We start from the raw sequence: 20,430 nt of genomic DNA, 5'->3' as shown, positions 1-20,430 counted from the left end.
GGAGGCCACTCCTATTGAGTCACAAGGACCAGTGTGCACCCCCTTCCTTTCTGAACTCCTCAGAGTGTGAGTGGACCCAACCATAACACCAGAGGAAGTCTAAGAAAGAGAACATCAGGTAAAGAAATCACTTCTGAGTCCTTTATTTTTTTTAAGAAAAGAACACATATTATTTCAAAAATCTTTCAAGACAGTTCTGGTTAACAGTGGAAATGAAGGTGCAAGAACTGGAAATTTAACAATGGGATTCCTTGTGCACAAAAAAAGTATAAAGAGAACAGAATTAGAAAACACCATCAAAAGCTTCCAGAATGCTGGCTGGGACTGTAATGAGACACATTAAAAATTATGTTAGATATATTATAAGTAATAAAAAGTAATAAATAGGGAATTTTATTACTTATGAAAACAATCCTGTCATCAGTTTACACAAAGCACCCTTGAGCTCCTGGTTCCTCATGCTGTAGATGAGGGGGTTCACTGCTGGAGGAACCACCGAGTACAGAAATGACAACACCAGGTCCAGGGATGGGGAGGAGATGGAGGCGGGCTTCAGGTAAGCAAAGATGCCAGTGCTGATGAACAGGGAGACCACAGCCAGGTGAGGGAGGCACGTGGAAAAGGCTTTGTGCCTTCCCTGCTCAGAGGGGATCCTCAGCACAGCCCTGAAGATCTCCACATAGGACACCACTATAAAGACAAAACACCCAAATGATAAAGAGGCACTGACCACGATAACGCCAATTTCCCTGAGGAAGGAATGTGAGCAGGAGAGCTTGAGGATCTGGGGGATTTCACAGAAGAACTGGTCCAGGGTATTGCCCTGGCAGAGGGGCAGGGAAAATGTATTGGCTGTGAGCAGCAGAGCAGTGAGAAACCCAGTGCCCCAGGCAGCTGCTGCCATGTGGACACAAGCTCTGCTGCCCAGGAGGGTCCCGTAGTGCAGGGGTTTGCAGATGGCCACGTAGCGGTCGTAGGACATGATGGTCAGGAGATAAAACTCCCCAGCACTCAAAAAGAGAAAGAAGAAGGTCTGTGCAGCACATCCCTTGTAGGAGATGTCTGTGTTGTCCCAGAGGGAATTGGCCATGGCTTTGGGCAGAGTGGTGGAGATGGATCCCAGGTCGAGGAGGGAGAGGTTGAGGAGGAAGAAGTACATGGGGGTGTGGAGGTGGTGGTCACAGGCGATGGTGGTGATGATGAGGCCGTTGCCCAGGAGGGCAGCCAGGTAGATGCCCAGGAAGAGCCAGAAGTGCAAGAGCTGCAGCTCCCGCCTGTCTGCAAATGCCAGGAGGAGGAACTGCCTGATGGAGCTGCTGTTGGACATCTGATGCCACTACGGATACAGAACTTTTAGTCCTAAAAAAAATAAAAAAGGGAGACGTTAGGGCAGTGTTAATTCAAAAAACATTTAAAAAAATTCTGCTGGAGAAACACAAACAGCTTCTCCCATTTCATGAACATCTTTGGAATGTCCCTTTCAAATATCCTGGCTTATCCTGGCTGAAAGTCCAGAAAAGAGGGGGAGGAGGCATCTGTGCTGACCTACAGGAATTGGTAAAAAGCAACAGAGAGGGATCTCAGATTAAATCCACCCTTGACATTCAAGATCTGAACATCATTCTCACCCCAATGCACCACAAGCCTGCAGAGAAGAGCTGAACAGATTCAGCATGGTTTGCTCTGGAAAAATTTCTAAAAAAACACATCAGGAAAATTATAATGCAATAGCCCCTGGTCTTTCTGCTGCTCCGCAAGTGAAACCTTCAGGATGCTGAGAGGCAAAGGGACTGTCCTTTAGTGCAGAGTGAGGACAGCTGCTCTCTCCATCAGTCCTGCTCTCAGGTGCACAAAGAGGCAAAGACCCTAAAGATGGGGTATCCTGATGGAAGGGTGGGCTGAACCAAAGCAGTCTTAAAAATTCAGGTATTTTAGATCCTTCTTCCACATGGACACATCAGCAGGACAGGACCTTCAGTATCAATGTCTGCACCTGAAACCTCACTCCCCAGCCCAGCAAAAAGAAGGGGAAGAACAAGGGTAGCAGCAGCAGGGGCAAGAGGGGAACCTGCCAAAGTTCTGCTGCCAAGAGAGTCGGGACAGGGAGACACAGGCAGAGACTCCAGCATGTCCCCTCTCTGGTTGGTAGGGGGGCTGCTGGAAGGATCGTCAGAATTCAGTGCCCATGATCTGAAGGGCTGGGGGACTGTGCTGTGTGACAGATAGTAGGGTTTAGCTCTAGGGAGGGCAGCAGCTCTGCAGGGGATGGCTGGGAGGTGCAGGAATCCTCCTTGCCATCATCTTCTGGGCAGCAGCTCCCTCTCCATCCCTGCTCATCTCTGCTGCCTGCAGCTCTTTCTCTGTCCCCAGCTCTCTTCCCTGGCAGTGCTCACAGCCCCCATCCCACCCACTGAGTGCTCAGCTCTGCCCTGCAGACCCCTCCTGGCAGCAGCAGGACCTGTCCATAGGTAGCTCTGGCTGTGCTAGGGCTCAGGAGCAGCTCAGACAACGGCTGAGGAGAACTGGGGTCTGTGAGACTTCTGCAGAGTGCAGAAAGAGCTTTCCATATCCTGGAGAGACAAGTGGAAGCAGAGCCTGAGGAGAGATCAGACTGGAAATGGAAAACTATGCCCCAAATGGAATCCTAAAAAGTCCCCTCAGAAATCTTCTGGGCATCAGCTGGAGCTGTGAGCAGCCCTGAGCAATTCCTCCCTCTCTCACCAGCACCAGGAGCCTGCCCTGTGCTCCCTGTCTCCTGCCAGCCACAGCTTCTGCCAGCACCAGGGAGCTCCCCGGGCAGTCTGAGAGCTGCCCCTGGCAGGCAGGCAGGCAGGCAGGCAGGCAGGCAGGCAGCAGAGTCCCTGCCCCAGCACACAGCCCCTGGGCTGCAGGACCCTGCTCTGAAGGACAGCCCTGGGCACCCCTGCCTGCACACACACCCTCAGCCCCTGCAGCCATCCCCAGCAGAAGGCAGCCCCATGGCTTCTCCCTCTGACGCTGTTCCAGGACAGCCCTGCTCTGCCAAACCTTTGCCTCCTGCCCACCAAAATCCTCCGCAAGGATCCCAGCAGCTGTGGCACAGGCTGCCAGCTGGAGAAGGAAGACCCCCTGCAGGAAGCCCAGCTTCACTGCCCTGCAGCCAGAGACTCACCATGGCAGAGGCTGGGAAGATTTCTCTCTCCCCCAGCCCAGGCAGCTCTCAGCTCTCCTCCCAGCCCAGGCTGCCTTTCTCCTCTCTCTCCCTCCTCTCTCTGCCCTGCCCTGCTGCCTGCAGGCAGTGCCCTCAGCCCTGCTGCGCTCTGCAGAGGAGCTGCTCCTGCCCAGAGCTCTCTCTCTGCAGCACTCTCTGCTTGCCAGCAGCTCTCTCAGGCTCAAGAGCCCGGCCCAGCAGCACAGGACCAGCGCCAGACTTTGCCACTTGACCAACTCTCTTGGGGCTCCCTTCAGTTCCCCCTGGGGCTCCCCAGGAACCCAATGGGACACACACTGAAGTCATCGCTCGTGTCCCCTCCCTCCCTCCTTTCCAGCACAGCCAGTTCCCCTCTAGAGACACAACCTCTGCTTCTCCCACTCTCCCACTGGACACCCAGGCAGTGCCAGGGGGAATCTCCTTTCCCTCCTCTGCACCCACGCAAGCCTCAGGTGAAACTGGAGGTGCCAGTGGTGGTCCCAGACATGTGTGGGTCCCCACCTCCAGCCCCTCAATGTCCTTCTTGTTGTGAGGGGCCCAGGACTGACCCCTGATTTGAGGTGCAGCCTCACCATTGATGAGTAAAGGGGAACAATCAGCTCCCTGCTCCTGCTGCCCACACTATTTCTGATGCAACCCAGGATGCTGGTGGCTTTCTTGGACACCTGGGGACATTTTGATTTACGTTCAATCGTCTGTCAACCAGCAGCCCCAGGTCCTTCTCTGCCAGACAGCTTTCCAGCAACCCCTCCCCTTTTCTGTGGCATTTCATGGGGTTGTTTTGTCCAAAATGCAGGACCTGGCACGTGGTCTGGTACTGCCTCTAAGAGTTCACCTCAGTCCATTGACCCTGCCTGTCCAGGTCCCTCGGCAGAACTTTTCTAGTCTCTGGCAGATCCACACTCCCACTCAGCTTGGTGTCATCTGCAAAGTGCCTGAGGGTGCACTCACCCCCTTGTCCAGATCATTGATAAAGAGATTGAAGCAGAGCAGTCCCAGCACCCTGGGGAACACCACTGGTGAGCGGCCACCAGCTGGACTGACCTCCACTCACCACAACTCTTTGGGCCCAGATATAAGCCAGGGTTTGAGCCAATGAAGAGGCCACTGCTCCAGGCCAGATAGAGCCAGTTTCTCCAGAAGGATTTTGTGGACAAAGCCACTGAAACCTTTACTGAAGTCAAGGCAGTCAACGTCCTCCACCTTTCCCTCATTCAATCAGTGGTCACGTTGTCACAGAAGATCAGGTTGGTCAAGCAGTCCCTGCCTTTCATAAACCCATGCTGTTTGGCCCCCATCTCCTGGCTGTCCTGCACATGCAGTGTAATTGCACTCAGAGCATCTGCTCCATCCCCTTCTCCAGCACTGATCAAGCTGACAGGCCTGTATCTCCCTGGATCCTCCTTTTGGCCCGTCTTGCAGGTGATGATGACAGCTGTCAATCTCCAGTCTACTGAAACCTCCCCAGTCAGCCAGGACTGCTGATAAATGATGACAAGAGGCTATTTAGCACTTCTGCCAGTTCTTTCACTACCTTTGTTTGGGTCCCATCTGGCCCCATAGACTTGTGTGTCTCTGGGTGGTGCAGGGGGTCACTGACCATCTCCCCTTGGATCATGGGGGCTCCATTCTGCTCCCTGTCCCTGTGTGCCAGCTCAAGGGACTGAGGAAAAGGAACAGGACTGAGGTACCCAAGGAAAAACTGCTCCTACTGCTGAAGGCTGGGACAAAGAAGTACCTCAGCCTTCTCCTAACCCTTGGCAACTATTCTTTCTGGCATCCTTCTTGATCAGTTTCCAGTTTTCCTGGAATCCCTTGCACTTCAGGACTGCCTTCCAAAAAATTATCTCAACCAGGCTCTGAAAGAGGCCAAAATTTGCCTGCCAAACCTCCAAGGTGACAGTTCTGATGACCTTCCTCCTTACTTCTCCAGGGATCAGTTTTTTGACCAAGGCTGGATTTAAAGGAAAGCAGGCTTCCTAACAAGGGTTGGGAAAAGCTTATCCCACAGAGGTAAAAGGTGTTTAGGACAGGAGATAGCAGGGCTAATTAGCAGAGCTTTGCACTAGGTATGAAGGGGGCCAGGGGTGATAGTGGGGTCACTGGAGAGGAGCCTGAATGTGACATACCAGTACCTGGAGGAGAAGGGTGTGCAAGCAAGGGCTCCCAGTCCTGTGTCTTGGTGAAGGAGGAGAAGGGCACTGCATATTGCTGGGGGAAGACAGGAGTTGGTGTGAGGTTGGGGGCTATGGGAATATTGGAGTATGATCAGGAGGTGATTTGGGCTTCTCCCAGAGAAAAGGAGGCCCAGCTGAGGTGCATCTACACCAATGCACAGAGCATGGGCAACAAACAGGATGAGCTGGAAGCCATTGCACAGCAGGACAGCTGTGATGTAGTTGTCATCACAGAAATATGGTGGGATGACTGTCACAGCTGGAACACTGCAGTGAATGGATAGAAGCTCTTCAGAAGGAATAGGAAAGGAAGGAGAGGTGGTGGTGTGGCGCTGTCTGTTAGGGAATGTTTTAACTGCACAGAGCTTGATTCCAGGGATGAAAAAGTTCAGTGTTTATGGGTAAGGAAGAAGGGGAAGGCAGTATTGTATTTGAAGTCTGTTTCAGATTCCTCAACCAGGACAAGGAGGCAGATGACCCCCCATTACCTGATGTAGGAGGGAAAATGATAACAAAAGATGAGGGAATGGCAGAACTTCTTTCCCTCAGTCTTTAGTAGCAGGGACAGTTATATTCAGGGAATTCAACTCCCTGGGCTAGGGGACAGGGACCAAGAGCAGGGAGATCCCCCCATAATCCAGAAGGAGATGGTCAGTGTCCTGCTGCACCATGAGGATGTGCATAAATCTGTGTGACCGGATGGGATGCACCCAAGAGTGCTGAAAGAACTGGTGGCAGTGCTTGCCAAGCCACTTTCCATCACTGATCAGCAGTCCTGGATCACTGGAGAGACATCAGAAGGCTGGAAATCTGCTGATGTAATCCCCATACATAAGAAGGGACAGAAGGAGGATCCAGGAAACTATAGATCTCTCATTTTGACCTCAGTCCCAGGGAGGTTGATGGAGCAGATCATCCAGGCTGGATGTCCAGGCGCAAAGAGTGTGTGTCAATGGAGTTAAATCCAGCTTGGGGGGGTCATGAGTGGTGTCCCTCAGGGCTCAGGGCTGGGACTGCTCCTGTTGAACATCTTTATCAAGGACCTAGCTGAGGGGATAGAGTGCACCCTGAGTAAATCTGCAGGTGACACTAAGCTGGGTGGAAGTGTTGATGTGCCTGAGGGTAGGGAGGCTCTGCAGAGGGATCTGGACAGGCTTGAGGGATGGGCCAAGGCCAAGTACATGAGTTTCACTAAGGCCAAATGTCGGGTCCTGCACTTGGGCCACACCAACCCCCAGCAGCACTACAGGCTTGGGGAGGAGTGGCTGGAGAGGTTTCCAGCAGAGAGGGACCTGGGGGTGGTTACTGACAGGTGTATGAACATAAGCCAGCAGTGTGCCCAGGTGGCCTTCTTGGCCACCACTTTTGTGACCAGTGACAGGACAAGAATAAACAGGTTAAAGCTTAACCAGGGGAGTTTCAGGTGAGATAATAGGAAAAACATCTTCACAGAAAGAGTGTTGGAGCATTGGATCAGGCTGCCCAGGGAGGTGGTAGGGGCACCATCCCTGGAGGTGTTCAAAAGACAGGTAGAGGAAGAGCTGCAGTGGGTGGTTTAGTAGTTAGGGGTTGTAGGGTGGACAGCTGGACACGACGATCTTACAGGTCTTTCCAACCTTGGTGATTCTGTGATTCTAGGGAGGGAGATCTCTATTATTTCATCATCACTGTGCCCAAGATGGCCTCCAACCATCACATCAACAACAAGTCCTTCACCAGGTTCATTGCGGTGTCTTCTCTGATTGGTTGCCACACAAGATGTGTCAGGAAGGTCTCTTCCACACACTCCAGGAATCTCCAGAACTGTTCCCTCTCTGCTGTGCTGTATTTCCAGCACACATGTGGGGAGGTGAAGTGAGAACAAGGTCTCAGCTACAACAGTTATACTTCATCTGCCTCTTCATCTTTGATGGGTCCTCTAGAGCCATGTTGGTTCCTACTAATAGGACTGTACATGCTTTGACATCCCAAAGACAGAAGAAATTTTTGAAAAATCAACTACTTACACCTAGGAGATACACATTTCATAGATATAAGAAATAGCCCTATAAAGAGGAAATAGACTGCCCACAGGTCAAAGCAGCCACACGTGGAAAAGCTCTCAGATATATGAAAGAATTGGCTGTACGAGATGTGATCTATACCATGATGAGACTGTAGATCCTTATCACATGCCATGCCTAAGCCTGTGAGGCAAAGGTTTGTGCATGCTGCACCATCCCCATTTAACCCTACACTGTCAGTAATGCTATGGGTTCCTGGAGAAATGGAACCAACTGTGGGTGATGGGATTAAAACAGCACGAGAATATGAAGATGCTGTCATGGTTCTTCATGGGGCCTGGGAACAGCTGAGAAACTGCGTCTACCCCATCACAAAGCGCTGCTGGTGCCCAGGCCTGGAACTATCTGGGACCATGACAAAGAGTCATAGAATCATGGGATGGGTTGGCTTGGAAGGGTTCAAGATCATCTTGTTCCAACCCCCTGCATGCATGGGTATGGACACCTCCCACCCAACTGAAGCCAACCCTGTCCCTGTCCCCATGGAACTCACTAGAAATCTAGACACAGAGAGACAAAAGCCATCTCACCCTCTTGTCCCTTTCCCCAGCCATGCTCACATTGCTCAAATGTGACTTTTTTGAAAATTTTAAATGTTTCATTTAGTAACAGATGTCACCCTGGTACAGAGTGCTCCTCCATGGGCTTCAGATCCACATCTGCCCCTCCGTGCTCCTCCATGGGCTGCAAGGGACAGCTGCCCTTTCCCCACAGCCTGCAGGGGAACTTCTGGTTTGGCCCTTCCTTCATTCACTGACCCTGGGGTCTTGTGGAGCACTGGCAGCAGGCTTTTACCTCCTTCTCCATGGACATCTTGGGCATTTTCTGCCACAGACATTCCACGATCACCCAGGGCAGCTTCTCACTCCTGAGGGAGGTGCTCTCCCAGATATGGGCACCCCAGGTCTCCACACCCCTTATATACCCCCATGGTCACCACGGAGACCCCCATGCCAATGGTGTCCAGGCAGCAGACCCTGCATCACAAAGCCCTGGTGGTGGCTGTATAGACTCCCAGGCCTGGAACTGGCTTGGACTGTGTCACAAAAAAATGGAATCATGGAAAGGGTTGGGTTGGAAGGGTTAAAGATTATCAAGTTCCAATCCAACCCATTCCATGATTCCAAGATCCCACCCAACTGAAGCCAGCCATTCCCCTTTCCATATGGAACTCCCTTCTTAATCCCATCCACAGCATCAGCCTCACTCAGCAGTAGTATCTCTTGGAGCTGCTCCAGGATGAGCTTCCCGTGCTCCTCCTGCTCCATGATCCTACAGATCATTCCCATGACCCTCCAGATCATTCTGAATCACAGAATACCTCAGGCCGGAAGAGACCCCTGAACATCTCCTTGTCTGAGTGCCCTGCTCAAGGCAGGATGAACCAGATGAGGTTGCTCAAGGGCTTCCCCAGCGTGGCTTCATCTACAAAGGGGCTGAAAGCGCCTCCTGTCCCACCCTATAGGGAGATTAGAAAGACAGCAAACAGTGTTGGCACAAGTACTGGACACTGAGGCACCGTCACTGCTTTCCAGGAGGACTTTGAATCCCTGATGGCACTGTGACCCTCATCATCTCGTGAACTTCCCACCCACTACATCACCCACCTCTTCAATCCAGACATCCCCAGTCTGGCTACAACAGGACAATGGTAGAGCATGGCAAAGGGCTTGTTAAAGGCCAGGTGCACCCCATGCCTTTCTGTCCCCTGCCCACTCTGCTTCATCAACCCCCTCTTTGTCCTTCACCTGCCTGGAGCAGGATGGACCCCATCACTTTCCCAGGGACTGAGGTCATAGAATTGTAGAATATTATGAGTTGGAAGGGACCTCTAGAGATCATCCAGTCCAACCCCTCTGCCAAAGCAGGAACACCTAGGGCATGCCACACAGGAACACACCCAGGTATGTGTTAAAAGTCTTCAGAAAAGGAGAATACAAAACCTCTCTGGGCTGCCTGTTCCACTGTTCCCACAACCTCACAGTCAAGAAGTTTCTCCTCATGTTGAGGTGGAACTTCCTATGTTCTAGCTTAAAACCATTTTTCCACTGAAAAGAGATTGTCGCCTTCCATTTGACACTTAGATATTTATAAACACTCATAAAATCCCCGAAATCTTCTTTTCTCAGGGCTAAGCAGACCAAATTCTCTCACTCTTTCTTCAGAGGAGAGATGCTCAAGTTCCTTCATCATCCTCCTAGCTCTCCCTGGGACCCTTTCCAGTAGATCCCTGTCCCACTAGAACTGGGGGCCCAAAATAGCATCCAGTATTCTATATGTGGTCTCAGAAGGGCAGAGTAGAGGGGTAGGAAAACCAAGCTAGATCTGCTAGATCACTTTTGCTGATTCACCCCAGGAAACCATTGGCCCTCTAGACTACGCATTTGTTCATCCCTTTGTAGAAGGATGTCAGGTTAGTCAAGACTTCTATTTAGTAAATCAATGTTGGCTGCTCCTGAGAACCTTCTTTGTGTTTGCACAATCGGAGTACTGAATATTCTGTAAGGCAGACTTCCCTTTCCCTACTCTGTACTGAGAGCTACATCTACCATTGCAGAGATGAGGAAGCCCCTCAGTTTCCAGAGAAGTTTTCTCCTTCCCCTCTTTCATCCCCCAGTATGGTACTGACTGTAGCACAATGGACCTTCCAGTACCTGTGGGGAGCCTAGTGGAACACTGAAAAGGGACTTTTTGCAAGGGCCTGGACTCATAGGATGAGGAGCATTGGGTTAAAGCTAGAAAGGAGTTTATTTGGACTGGATGTGAAGAAAAAGTTCTTTTCCATGAGGGCACTTGAAAAAATGTCACACGTTGCCCATAAGGGTTGTTTAGGCGTCATCCCTGGAGGTATTCATGGTGAGGCTTGAGGAGGTTCTGAAGAATCTGATCTAGTTTAGGGTGTCCCTGATTACTGCAGTGGGGTTTGAATGGATGACCTTTAGAGGTCCAGTGCAATCCAAAAAATTCACTGATTCTAAGATTGTAAGACCTTTGGCCACCTCAGTTAGTCTGGAGAATGCCCAGAGTTCTCCTAAGACAGTGTTAGGAGGACCCAAGACCATGGGCTGTTTAAACAGACTAATGAGCCAAGCCCTAGTGCTGTGCTAACTGCGGGCAGTAGAGGAGGATCCTGGGAGTGCCTGAAGGGTGGGTTTGGGCATGGTGGAGCTTTTCTTCAGAGTGGGAAACAGCTTGGGAAAGAAAGAATGGCCCAAAGTGCAGCTGGGGATGCCTGGAGTGGAGAGCAGAAGAAAGAAATGTCAGTGCAAGGGCCATGCTGGGGAACACCACATCCCCCAGAAGGAGCCTGGATCAGCTCAAGGCTCTGTGTGCCAAGGCAGAGGCAGGGAGGACACAGAGATGTCAGGAGAGGAAGGGGACAGCAAGGTGGGGCAGGCGGGTGAAGGAGCAGAGCCTGCAGGGCAAGAGGCACAGGGGATGGGACAGCCTAGGACAGACTGTGCTGGAGATGGGAGAGGGAAAAGCTGGAGGCAGACTTGGCAGAGCCAAGCTCTCCATGCCTTTGCTGATGGCTCTTGTCTCTGTCCCTGATGGCCATGGGGAGATAAGTGGAGCTTCCAGCAGCACTGGGGCTCAGGGCCTCCTTGTCCATGTGCAGGAGGCTGGGAGGTGCTGTGCCATAGTCCTGCCCTTGGCATTGCCCATCTCCACATGCCAGTGCTGCCAGGAGAGCCCTGAGGGCTGAGGCAGGGACAGGATCTCCCTCCCTTGCCAGGGGCTGGGGCTCAAGGCCAGCACCTTTGGGGAATGGGCTCAGGGCTGGGCCCTTTGCAGTCCTGACACACAGCCAGGCTTCCTCAGCACCAGAGCCACCTGCACCTTCCTTTTCCCCACCTGCCATCACTGCCTCCTGCTTCCTGCTCCCCCCACACCCTGCAGGGGACGCTGCTTTCTCAGGGCTGTCCCTCAGGGGGACCCAGGCACACGCCAAGAAACTTTGGAAACTTGGGACTTGGACTGTGCCTTGGACTTTCTTGTGGAGAAAGAAGCTTCTGCAGCTTCCTCTCCTTGCCTCTTGAGCAATTGTCATGGGCTCAGCATCAATCCCCCAGAGGGCTCCTGACAGCTGTGAGCTGGGCTCCTGGGATGGAGGGAGCTGCTGGCAAGTGGGCAGTGCTGCAGAGAAAGAGCTCTGGGCAGGAGCAGCTCCTCTACAGAGTGCAGCAGGGCTGAGGGCACTGCCAGGGTATCTGGGGGAGATGAGCAAGGCAGAGAGAGCTTCAAGGGGGTGAAGATGGAGGGGATGAGTGCCAGTTGAGTGGAGGAGAACCTTCCCAGCGTCTGACATGGTGAGTGTCTGGTGCAGGGCACTGAAGCTGGTGCAGTTCCTGGAGGCTTCTCCTAAAGCTGCAGAGCCAGAGCTGCTGGGATCTGTAACAAGGGAAGGGGCTGGAGGTGGAAGGGGAACTGTGAAGAGGAGTGAGGGGGTGTGTGCAGGCAGAGGTGCCCAGGGCTGTCCTTCAGAGCAGGGTCCTGCAGCCCAGGGGCTGTGTGCTGGGGCAGGGACTCTGCTGCCTGCCTGCCTGCCTGCCAGGGGCAGCTCTCAGCCTGCCCGGGGAGCTCCCTGGTGCTGGCAGAAGCTGTGGCTGGTAGGAGACAGGGAGCAGAGGGCAGGCTCCTGGTGCTGGTGAGAGAGGGATGAATTGCTCAGGGCTGCTCACAGCTCCAGCTGATGCCCAGAAGATTTCTGAGGGGCCTTTTCAGGAGTCCCTTCAGGGCAGGGCTTTCCTGCTCCAGTCTGGGCTCTTCTGAGGCTCTGCTTCCACTTGTCTCTCCAGGATATGGAAAGCTCTTTCTGCACTCTGCAGAAGTCTCACAGACCCCAGTTCTCCTCAGCCCTTGTCTGAGCTGCTCCTGAGCCCCTGCACAGCCAGAGATGCCCCTGGACAGGTCCTGCTGCTGCCAGGAGGGGTCTGCAGGGCAGAGCTGAGCACTCAGTGGGTGGGATGGGGGCTGTGAGCACTGAGAGGGAGGAGAGCTGAGGACAGAGAAAGAGCTGCAGGCAGCAGAGATGGGCAGGGATGGAGAGGGAGCTGCTGCCTGGAAGATGATGGCAGGGGGGATTCCTGCACCTCCCAGCCATCGCCTGCAGAGCTGCTGCCCTCCCTAGAGCTAAACCCATGTGTCCATGGCAAGGAGGTGTCCATCTTCCCTCTGCCCTCTGGAGCTCTGGGCAAAGCCCTCTGTGATGCTGGGGAGGAGCTGACCCTCCCTTCATCAGAGCAGCTGCCTCTTCTCTGCACACAGCCACAGGCAATCCTCTTGCCTTGCTCTGTTCTCCTGAGCACAGCAGAAATGCTGAGGATTTGAGACATCCAGGAACATTCCCTGGGAGAGATGGGGGAAGCTGAATAAAAAAAACAAACCTCCCTTAAACTGCCTTCTGCATCCTGGTTCTTCAGCACTGACAATACAGATGCTGACAATCCCGTTTATTTAGCACTGCTTTCAGATGTACATTTCAGCACTAATAGTTGATCCTAAGAGATCCAAGCAGAGACCTGAAGGAAGGTCTCATAAAAAAGTGTGTGTGTTTATACCAGGAAAAGATGATAGGGAAATTGTCTTTGATTTTCTGTACAGGCTTTCCCTAACTTAATTTTTTTATTTGATCAGTGCTCCCTAGTGGCAAGCAGCAGATGTCCAACAGCAGCTCCATCAGGCAGCTCCTCCTCCTGGCATTTGCAGACAGGCGGGAGCTGCAGCTCTTGCACTTCTGGCTCTTCCTGGGCATCTACCTTGCTGCCCTCCTGGGCAACGGCCTCATCATCATCACCACCATTGCCTGTGACCACCACCTCCACACCCCCATGTACTTCTTCCTCCTCAACCTCTCCCTCCTCGACCTAGGGATAGAGAAAGAGTTTCAGGCAGCAGAGATGGGCAGGGATGGAGAGGGAGCTGCTGCCTGGAAGATGATGGCAGGGGGGATTCCTGCCCCTCCCAGCCATCCCCTGCAGAGCTGCTTCCTTCCCTAGAGCTAAACCCTGCTCTCTGTCACACAGCACAGTGCCCCAGCCCTTCAGATCATGGGCACTGAATTCTGAGCATCCTTCCAGCAGCCCCCCCACCAGAGAGGAAAAATGCTGTAGTCTCTGCCTCTGTCTCCCTGTCCTGACTGTCTTGGCAGGAGAACTTTGGCAGGTTTCCCTCTTGCCCCTGCTGCTGCTGCTGCCCTTGTTTTTCCTCTTCTTTTTGCTTTGCTAGCAGTAGAGAATTCAGGTTCAGCTCAGGCACTGATGCTGCAGCTCCTTTCCTGCTCTTGTCTCTGTGGTGGAAAAGCATGCAAATTTCCTGAGATTTGGGGCTGTGAAAATTGCAGGGTGTGGGCCTGGGGGCTCAGCCCACCTTCCCTTCAGGATACCCCATCTTTAGGGTCTTTCCCTCTTTGTGCAGCTGAGAGCAGGACTGATGGACAGAGCGGCTGTCCTCACTCTGCACTAAGGGACAGTCCCTTTGCCTCTCAGCATCCTGAAGGTTTCACTTGCAGAGCAACAAAAACACCAGAGGCTTCTGCATTAAAAGTTTTTCATTGTGTGGGGGAGTAACTGGAGCAGAAAACCAGTGGATGCTGCACTAAGGTTTACAATGCTGAAAGGCTCTTGGATTTCAAGATGTTAAGGATGTCAAAATGTCCTCAATGTCAAGAGTTGATTTGATCTGAGATTCCCCCTGTGTTCCCTTGTAGCTTTTGTTCTAAGGAGGGACTGACTCCTGCAGAGCCCAGAGTGCAGCCCCAGCTCCCAGGGAGAAACAGCTTGTGAATGAACAACTCACAGCTACTGAATGGAACCTGAAAATCTTGTTAGCTATTTGGGGATTTCTGTGAGAAACTCAGTTGATCCCTTTTATTTTTCTGACAGTGTACCATCCCAAGAGACAGCAGATGTCTAACAGCAGCTCCATCAGGCAGTTCCTCCTCCTGGCATTTGCAGACAGGCGGGAGCTGCAGCTCTTGCACTTCTGGCTCTTCCTGGGCATCTACCTGGCTGCCCTCCTGGGCAACGGCCTCATCATCACCACCATCGCCTGTGACCACCACCTCCACACCCCCATGTACTTCTTCCTCCTCAACCTCTCCCTCCTCGACCTGGGATCCATCTCCACCACTCTGCCCAAAGCCATGGCCAATTCCCTCTGGGACAACACGGACATCTCCTACAAGGGATGTGCTGCACAGCTCTTCTTCTTTGCCTTTTTCATCTCAGCTGAGTTTTATCTCCTAACCATCATGTCCTACGACCGCTACGTGGCCATCTGCAAACCCCTGCACTATGGGACCCTCCTGGGCAGCAGAGCTTGTGTCCACATGGCAGCAGCTGCCTGGGGCACTGGGTTTCTCAATGCTCTGCTGCACACAGCCAATACATTTTCCCTGCCCCTCTGCCAGGGCAATGCCCTGGACCAGTTCTTCTGTGAAATCCCCCAGATCCTCAAGCTCTCCTGCTCACACTCTGATTACAGCAGGGAAATTGGGCTTCTTGTATTAAGTTGTTTATTAGGTTTAGGTTGTTTTGGTTTCATTTTTTTATCCTATGTGGAGATCTTCAGGGCTGTTGTCAGGATCCCCTCTGAGCAGGGAAGGCACAAAGCCTTTTCCACGTGCCTCCCTCACCTGGCTGTGGTCTTCCTGTTCGTCAGCACTGGCAGCTTTGCTTACCTGAAGCCTCCCTCCATTTCCTCCCCATCCCTGGACTTGGTGGTGTCATTTCTGTACTCGGTGGTTCCTCCAGCAGTGAACCCCCTCATCTACAGCATGAGGAACCAGGAGCTCAAGAATTCCCTGAAGAAACTGATGTATGAATGATTTTTCAAAAGCATTAGAACGATTCACTTAATTTACAACTCTCTCGTAACATAACTCATTACAAACCCCTCCACTCTTCACTGTTTTTTATGGGGTTTGGTTGTAGATGGAAGTTATTTCATTGAAGTTTTTTCTCTTTTCCCTTTCCAATATTTGCCCATACATTAACACCATTATTTGTGCCCTTTTTTATCATGTGTCTCTCCATGTATTCTTTTTTCCCAGTGTCTGTTTGAATTAATAGCGGTTCTTTCTCTTTTTTTTTTTTTTATCAAAATAAAAACCCTTTTCCACTAGGATGCCCTTTTAAGGAAATTTAGACGCAGAAATTAGACTTTTCACTTAGGTATCCAGATATTGTGGCTTTAAAACTGGGTGGAGGTACACTAGCCTGAAGTTCAATGCTATTTGGAGGTTGTTTTTTATTAATAAGATACTCAATAAAATTTTACAAATGTGCAGTGGAGCAATCCCTTGTGGCTGTTGGGATGCAAAGGGTTGGAGAATGCTTTGGGTGTTTTGTGCTTGGGATCCTGTCCTCAAAATCTCTTTTTTTCACCCTGAGGTGGGCATAAAACAGTTTCCAGCACAGTGACTGGAGAGGTAAAAGATAGAGCTGATGGAGAAGAGAGAGACTGAGCTGTCCTGTTCAGCTGAAACCCTTGGCTCTGCAGACCATTCTCCAGCTCTAATTATAAACATGGAGTGTTATCAGTCCTAGAAGCAGACACTGACTGAGAAACTGGCTGTTCATTCCAGCAAGTGCAGATACTTGCAACAGACTGAGCTGAAAGCAAAAGTAGAAGACAGAAAATTAGCTTTATCTTGGCCCAAACCAGAACATTCCACCCCTTATTCCATACCATTTTTGTCCTGCTTCAGATATTACCATCACTTATCCCTAAATACACCTCTACACAAATTATTACTCTCTATTTATCTTAAAGCCCACTAAGTTAACTTAGTTTATGATTGCAGATGTTCATCTATTCTAGCAGAGTCTTAAAATAAGAAATTACTGTCCCAGTTTATGTCCATGGTCCACAAGGTGCAGATTGCAGATGTTAATTTGAGGAAGTTACTGGATGCCAGTCAGTGAACCCAGTTCTGGTTTCATCACCACAATATTATCCTGAAAAACACTCACAGAACATTGTTAATTTATGCAATAATTCACATAACAGCAATTCATGTGGGGCATGAATTCACACTCCCCAGATTTCCATGCTCTACTGATTGAGCTAGCCATTCAAAAATTATGTATTCTCACCTAGTGTTTGATTCCCTTGTGGTACACACTGTACTTCTCCATCTTCCATCATCACCCACCAAGTGTGTTCAGGCCCTTGAGCAAAAGCAACCTCACAAATGGGTTTGCCTTTGCCCAAGGCAGGAAAAACCCAGTTTTCCTCAGCAGATTCTTTTCATGCACCACAGGTACTTTGTCCCCATCTACTGTGTGTAGAAGATCTGACTGAGCAGGACCAGCTCAATTGATCATGGAACCCCTGGTGTTATCTAACCAGGTGGCTTTTGTCAAATGCTTGTCCCAGTTTTTAAAGGTTCCACCACCCATTGTCTTTAAGGTATTTTTTAACAGTCCATTGTACCTTACAATTTTCCCTGATGCTGGTGCATGATAGGGGATATGGTATCCCCACTCAATACCATGTTCTTTGGCCCAGTTACTTATAAGACTGTTTTTGAAATGAGTTCCATTATCTGACTCACTTCTTTCTGGTGTACCATGTCACCACAAGACTTGTTTCTCTAGGCCCAGGTGGGTCTGGACTGGCAAGATAAAGGTGAATTTTTTTATAGCTTTGTGGGCCCATCAAATCCATCCAGGAATAGATGAAACACACAGATGGGGTCATGAGGGTGGGGTGGACTGAGCATGGATGTTATTGCACAGCTGATCCATGAATGTGAAACATCTGCTGCAGTCAAGCACAGCAACTTGATGTCTAGGTACTATTCATGGAGTTGTTTAACCCTGAACAAGACATCAGCAACACCCAGGGTCGTGTTGGCTCCTGCTAATGGGACCACAAAGGTTTTCATATCCCGAGGACAGCAGAAATTTTCAATACTTAAACTACTGTAATTAGCAATATGGAGAATGAGAAGATAAAGAATTATGCCCTCTCAATAAAGGAGAAAAAGGGAAAAGCGAAATTATAACTGATTTCCAGATGACACTCAAAGTACAGAGATGGGTCTTGAAGCAGTTTCTCCTAAGAAAAAAAGTGAAAAATGTAAATAACAGTCTGTAGAAAGTGTCACATGAACTACGGAGGTGATTTCCATGGTGGCTGCAGGTACCGGCTCAGTGTCACCATCAGTGACACAAAGCCCAGTGATACTCTTTAGTAGATTGCAGAGCTGACATTCAGCTTAACAAGGAGTGAGGAAGCTCTAAGAACAGCTCTGAGACCAAACCAACCAACATGGTGACCAGTGACTGTGAAACCCATACAGGGAAAATTACAATGTAATGTTTCAACATGCTCTGATCAGATCTTTCTTTGTTGTTGAACCCCAGCCAGGCACTGAACACCACTCAGCTACTCACTCAGCTTTCCCAAAGAATTGAGGTGGAGGAATGGATTGAGACAAAAAAAGTTTATTGATTGATTAATGATTAAATACTCCTCTTTGCTCATTCCCATTCCTCTCACCTATGCTCCTACTCTCAGCTTCAGGCAGCCAACTCTGTCACTGTGTTCCTGTCCATCTTTCTGTGTCTCCTGACAAAAAGGATTTCTCATAAGATTATTCCTTATAGAAAGGTGACCTCATGAGGGGCAGCTAGTACTTAGCATATGGTTGAGGAGTGTGTTTGATTGGCCATGAAACTTTATCATGCTTTGTTTGCTTTGTTTGCAAGGAGGAAAACTCCTGCTGTGCCCCTGTGCAGCAGTTCTCTAAGGAAAAGAGGGGGGAGCTGGTGCAAAGGAGCTGAACCATCCAGCTGCAGAGACCAGGGGAGAAGTCTGATGGGAGGAGAAGTGATGCAAGTCCCAGGGACCAAGGAGAGCAGTGGTGGGGCTGGGGAGGTGAGGGGCAAGGGTGTCCATCCAGGGTCAGACGTCCAGGAACTGCTTCCTCCTCTGGTGCAGACCTCCTGAGGAGACCCTCTGGGTCATTATCACTTCGAGAATGATGCTAGAACCTCTACTCTGAAGTGCAAAGTAATGAAATATTCCCTTTCAATTAAGAGTGCAAATGTGCACTCCTCATCTTCCTCCTCATATCCACTAGGAAAAAATTTACAACTCCAAGGAGCTCTAGAGGTCTTGAAGACATGAAGGAAAAACCAGAAGATAAAGAGCTCCTTTGGGCTTTTGAGGCTCATTAAATGAGCCTCAAAGAAGAGGCTCAGATATTGAGAGAAGAATGGAAAAAATCTTTGACAAAGTCACAATACCTTAACACAAAATAGCTTCACACACTGATGGGCCCCCCTGAGCTTGCCAGAGCCTCCCCATGGCCTCCTTAGAGCAGATCCCTGGAGGCCATGATTGGAGAAGGGAAAAGGCCATATGCTGGTGGCTGGAATGCTGAGAAAACCCTTTGGTTTGTTGGATGCAGCAGAAAGGCCAAGCCCTGACCCCAGGCCCTGGGAAGGCAGATCCTGAGAGCCTCAAGAGAAAGTTTCCTCTGCCCAGCCTTGGTGGCCAAGGACACTGCTATGGCCAAGGGGACAATGACCTCACTCCTTGACAGAGCCCTTGGTCACCTCTCCTTCAGGCTGTCCTACACTGTCCATGCCTGCAGCTCCTTGCCTTCAGGCTGTTGTCACCCTTCCTGCTTTCCCACCTAACTCTCACCCCAACATTTCCAGACCTCTGTTCTCTCTCTGCTCTCCCTGCCTTTGTCTTGAAAACAAAATCCTGGGTTGATACAAGACCACTATGGGTACACCTCTAACCCAATGATTCGCTGGGGGTGAGACTTCTTGTTCTTTCCCTACAGTATGAAGCTTCCAATGTGAAATTTGTGAAGATTTTTCTTTCGACTGCTCTTGCAGGCAGCAGCTCCAGGTGACCTTTGCCTGTGCCAAAGTCATTCCTGCAGAGTAGAGGAAAAGAAGATGAAGCCCCTGTGTGCAGCTGTCCTTACTGTCACCCCCTGGCAGTTTCTCTGTAGCCCCGGTCCTATGACAGCCCAGCCCTGCTGCCCCATACATGGTCCCAGGGCCCAAGCGTGCAGGCACAGGCCAGGACAGGGTGCACTCCTGCTGGAGACAGGTCTATCTGATGGGATGGCCTCAGCAGTCCCTGGGGCTGTGTTACCCCATGGCTGTCCACTTGGGTGGCATTTCCTGCTCCTGGAGAAACCATGTCAGCTGTGGGGCTTCAGCGACAGCTCTGCCCCAGGCTCTGCTGGGCTCGGGGCCAGGAGAGAGCCAGGGCAGGGCTGGGAGTTCCCCCCATGCAGGCACTGAGCCCAGCAGGAGGATGGAGATGCTCTAGCAGAAAGACTCAGCCTCAACTGAGGACACCCATGGCTTTCTCTGCCAGGGTTTCATTTGCCAGCCCAGAACAGCTCCTTCCAGGCTCTCCCACCTCCCCTCCCCTCTCTCCCAGCACAGCCCACTTGCTGCTGGCCCCACACCAGTGCCCAGCCCAGGCTGCTCTGGGCAGTCCCACCACAGCCCCAGCCCCTCTGAAGGGCACAGCAGCTCCTGGGGGGCAGAGAGAGCTCAGAGCCCCAGATGGGTGACCATGCATGGCACAAGGAGCAGGAGGCACCCTGTGTCCCCTGCTCTCCTCTCCAGGAGATCCGCAGAGCTCTGCAGCCCCTCGGGGCCATCCCCTCTGCCCAGCCCAGCACAACAGCCCTGGCCCTTGTGCTCCTCAAGAGCTCTGACTGCTCCAGGCACAGAGCAGCCTTCCCAGGGCTGCTGCAGCCAGGGAGGGGCTTTCACTTCCCTTTCATTCCTGATACACTGAGCAGGGACAGCAGACAAAAAATGTTCCAGGTACATTTATTTTACTTAAACCCAGTGAAGGCTCTCCAGGTACACAATTTTTCTTGGTCAAATAGGTGGGTGGATAACAAGGTAAGAAGGAAGAGAAAAATGATTACTTTAATGAAATGAAAATCAAAGCTAAAGAAAAAGGAAAAAATGTAAAGAAAGACAGACTAAGAATGTCGTGCATTGTG

At 51.0% G+C, this 20,430-nt stretch overlaps 2 protein-coding genes across 2 annotated transcripts; one reads left to right on the top strand and one right to left on the bottom strand.

The window, feature by feature from the left end:
• Nucleotides 1-279: 279 nt before the first annotated feature.
• LOC115600255 (olfactory receptor 14A16-like) lies at nt 280-1,327 on the bottom strand. The gene has a single exon (XM_030468589.1). It carries the CDS (start codon nt 1,325-1,327, stop codon nt 401-403), a length of 927 nt encoding a protein of 308 aa, XP_030324449.1. The 3' UTR covers nt 280-400.
• A 13,007-nt stretch (nt 1,328-14,334) lies between these two features.
• Nucleotides 14,335-15,258, top strand: LOC115600267 (olfactory receptor 14C36-like). Its single transcript, XM_030468603.1, has one exon. The coding sequence runs from the start codon at nt 14,338-14,340 to the stop codon at nt 15,256-15,258; it is 921 nt and encodes a 306-aa protein (XP_030324463.1). The 5' UTR covers nt 14,335-14,337.
• Nucleotides 15,259-20,430: the final 5,172 nt, after the last annotated feature.

The sequence above is a fragment of the Calypte anna genome, unplaced genomic scaffold (assembly GCF_003957555.1).
Source record: "Calypte anna isolate BGI_N300 unplaced genomic scaffold, bCalAnn1_v1.p scaffold_183_arrow_ctg1, whole genome shotgun sequence".
Lineage (NCBI taxonomy): Eukaryota > Metazoa > Chordata > Aves > Apodiformes > Trochilidae > Calypte > Calypte anna.
Note: the sequence above shows the minus strand (reverse complement) of the source record. Positions and strands in the feature narration are given on the sequence as shown.

Excerpts from the sequence above, each read along its gene's own strand:
- LOC115600255 (XM_030468589.1), bottom strand. The coding sequence starts at position 1,327 with ATGTCCAACAGCAGCTCCATCAGGCAGTTCCTCCTCCTGGCATTTGCA.
- LOC115600267 (XM_030468603.1), top strand. The coding sequence starts at position 14,338 with ATGTCTAACAGCAGCTCCATCAGGCAGTTCCTCCTCCTGGCATTTGCA.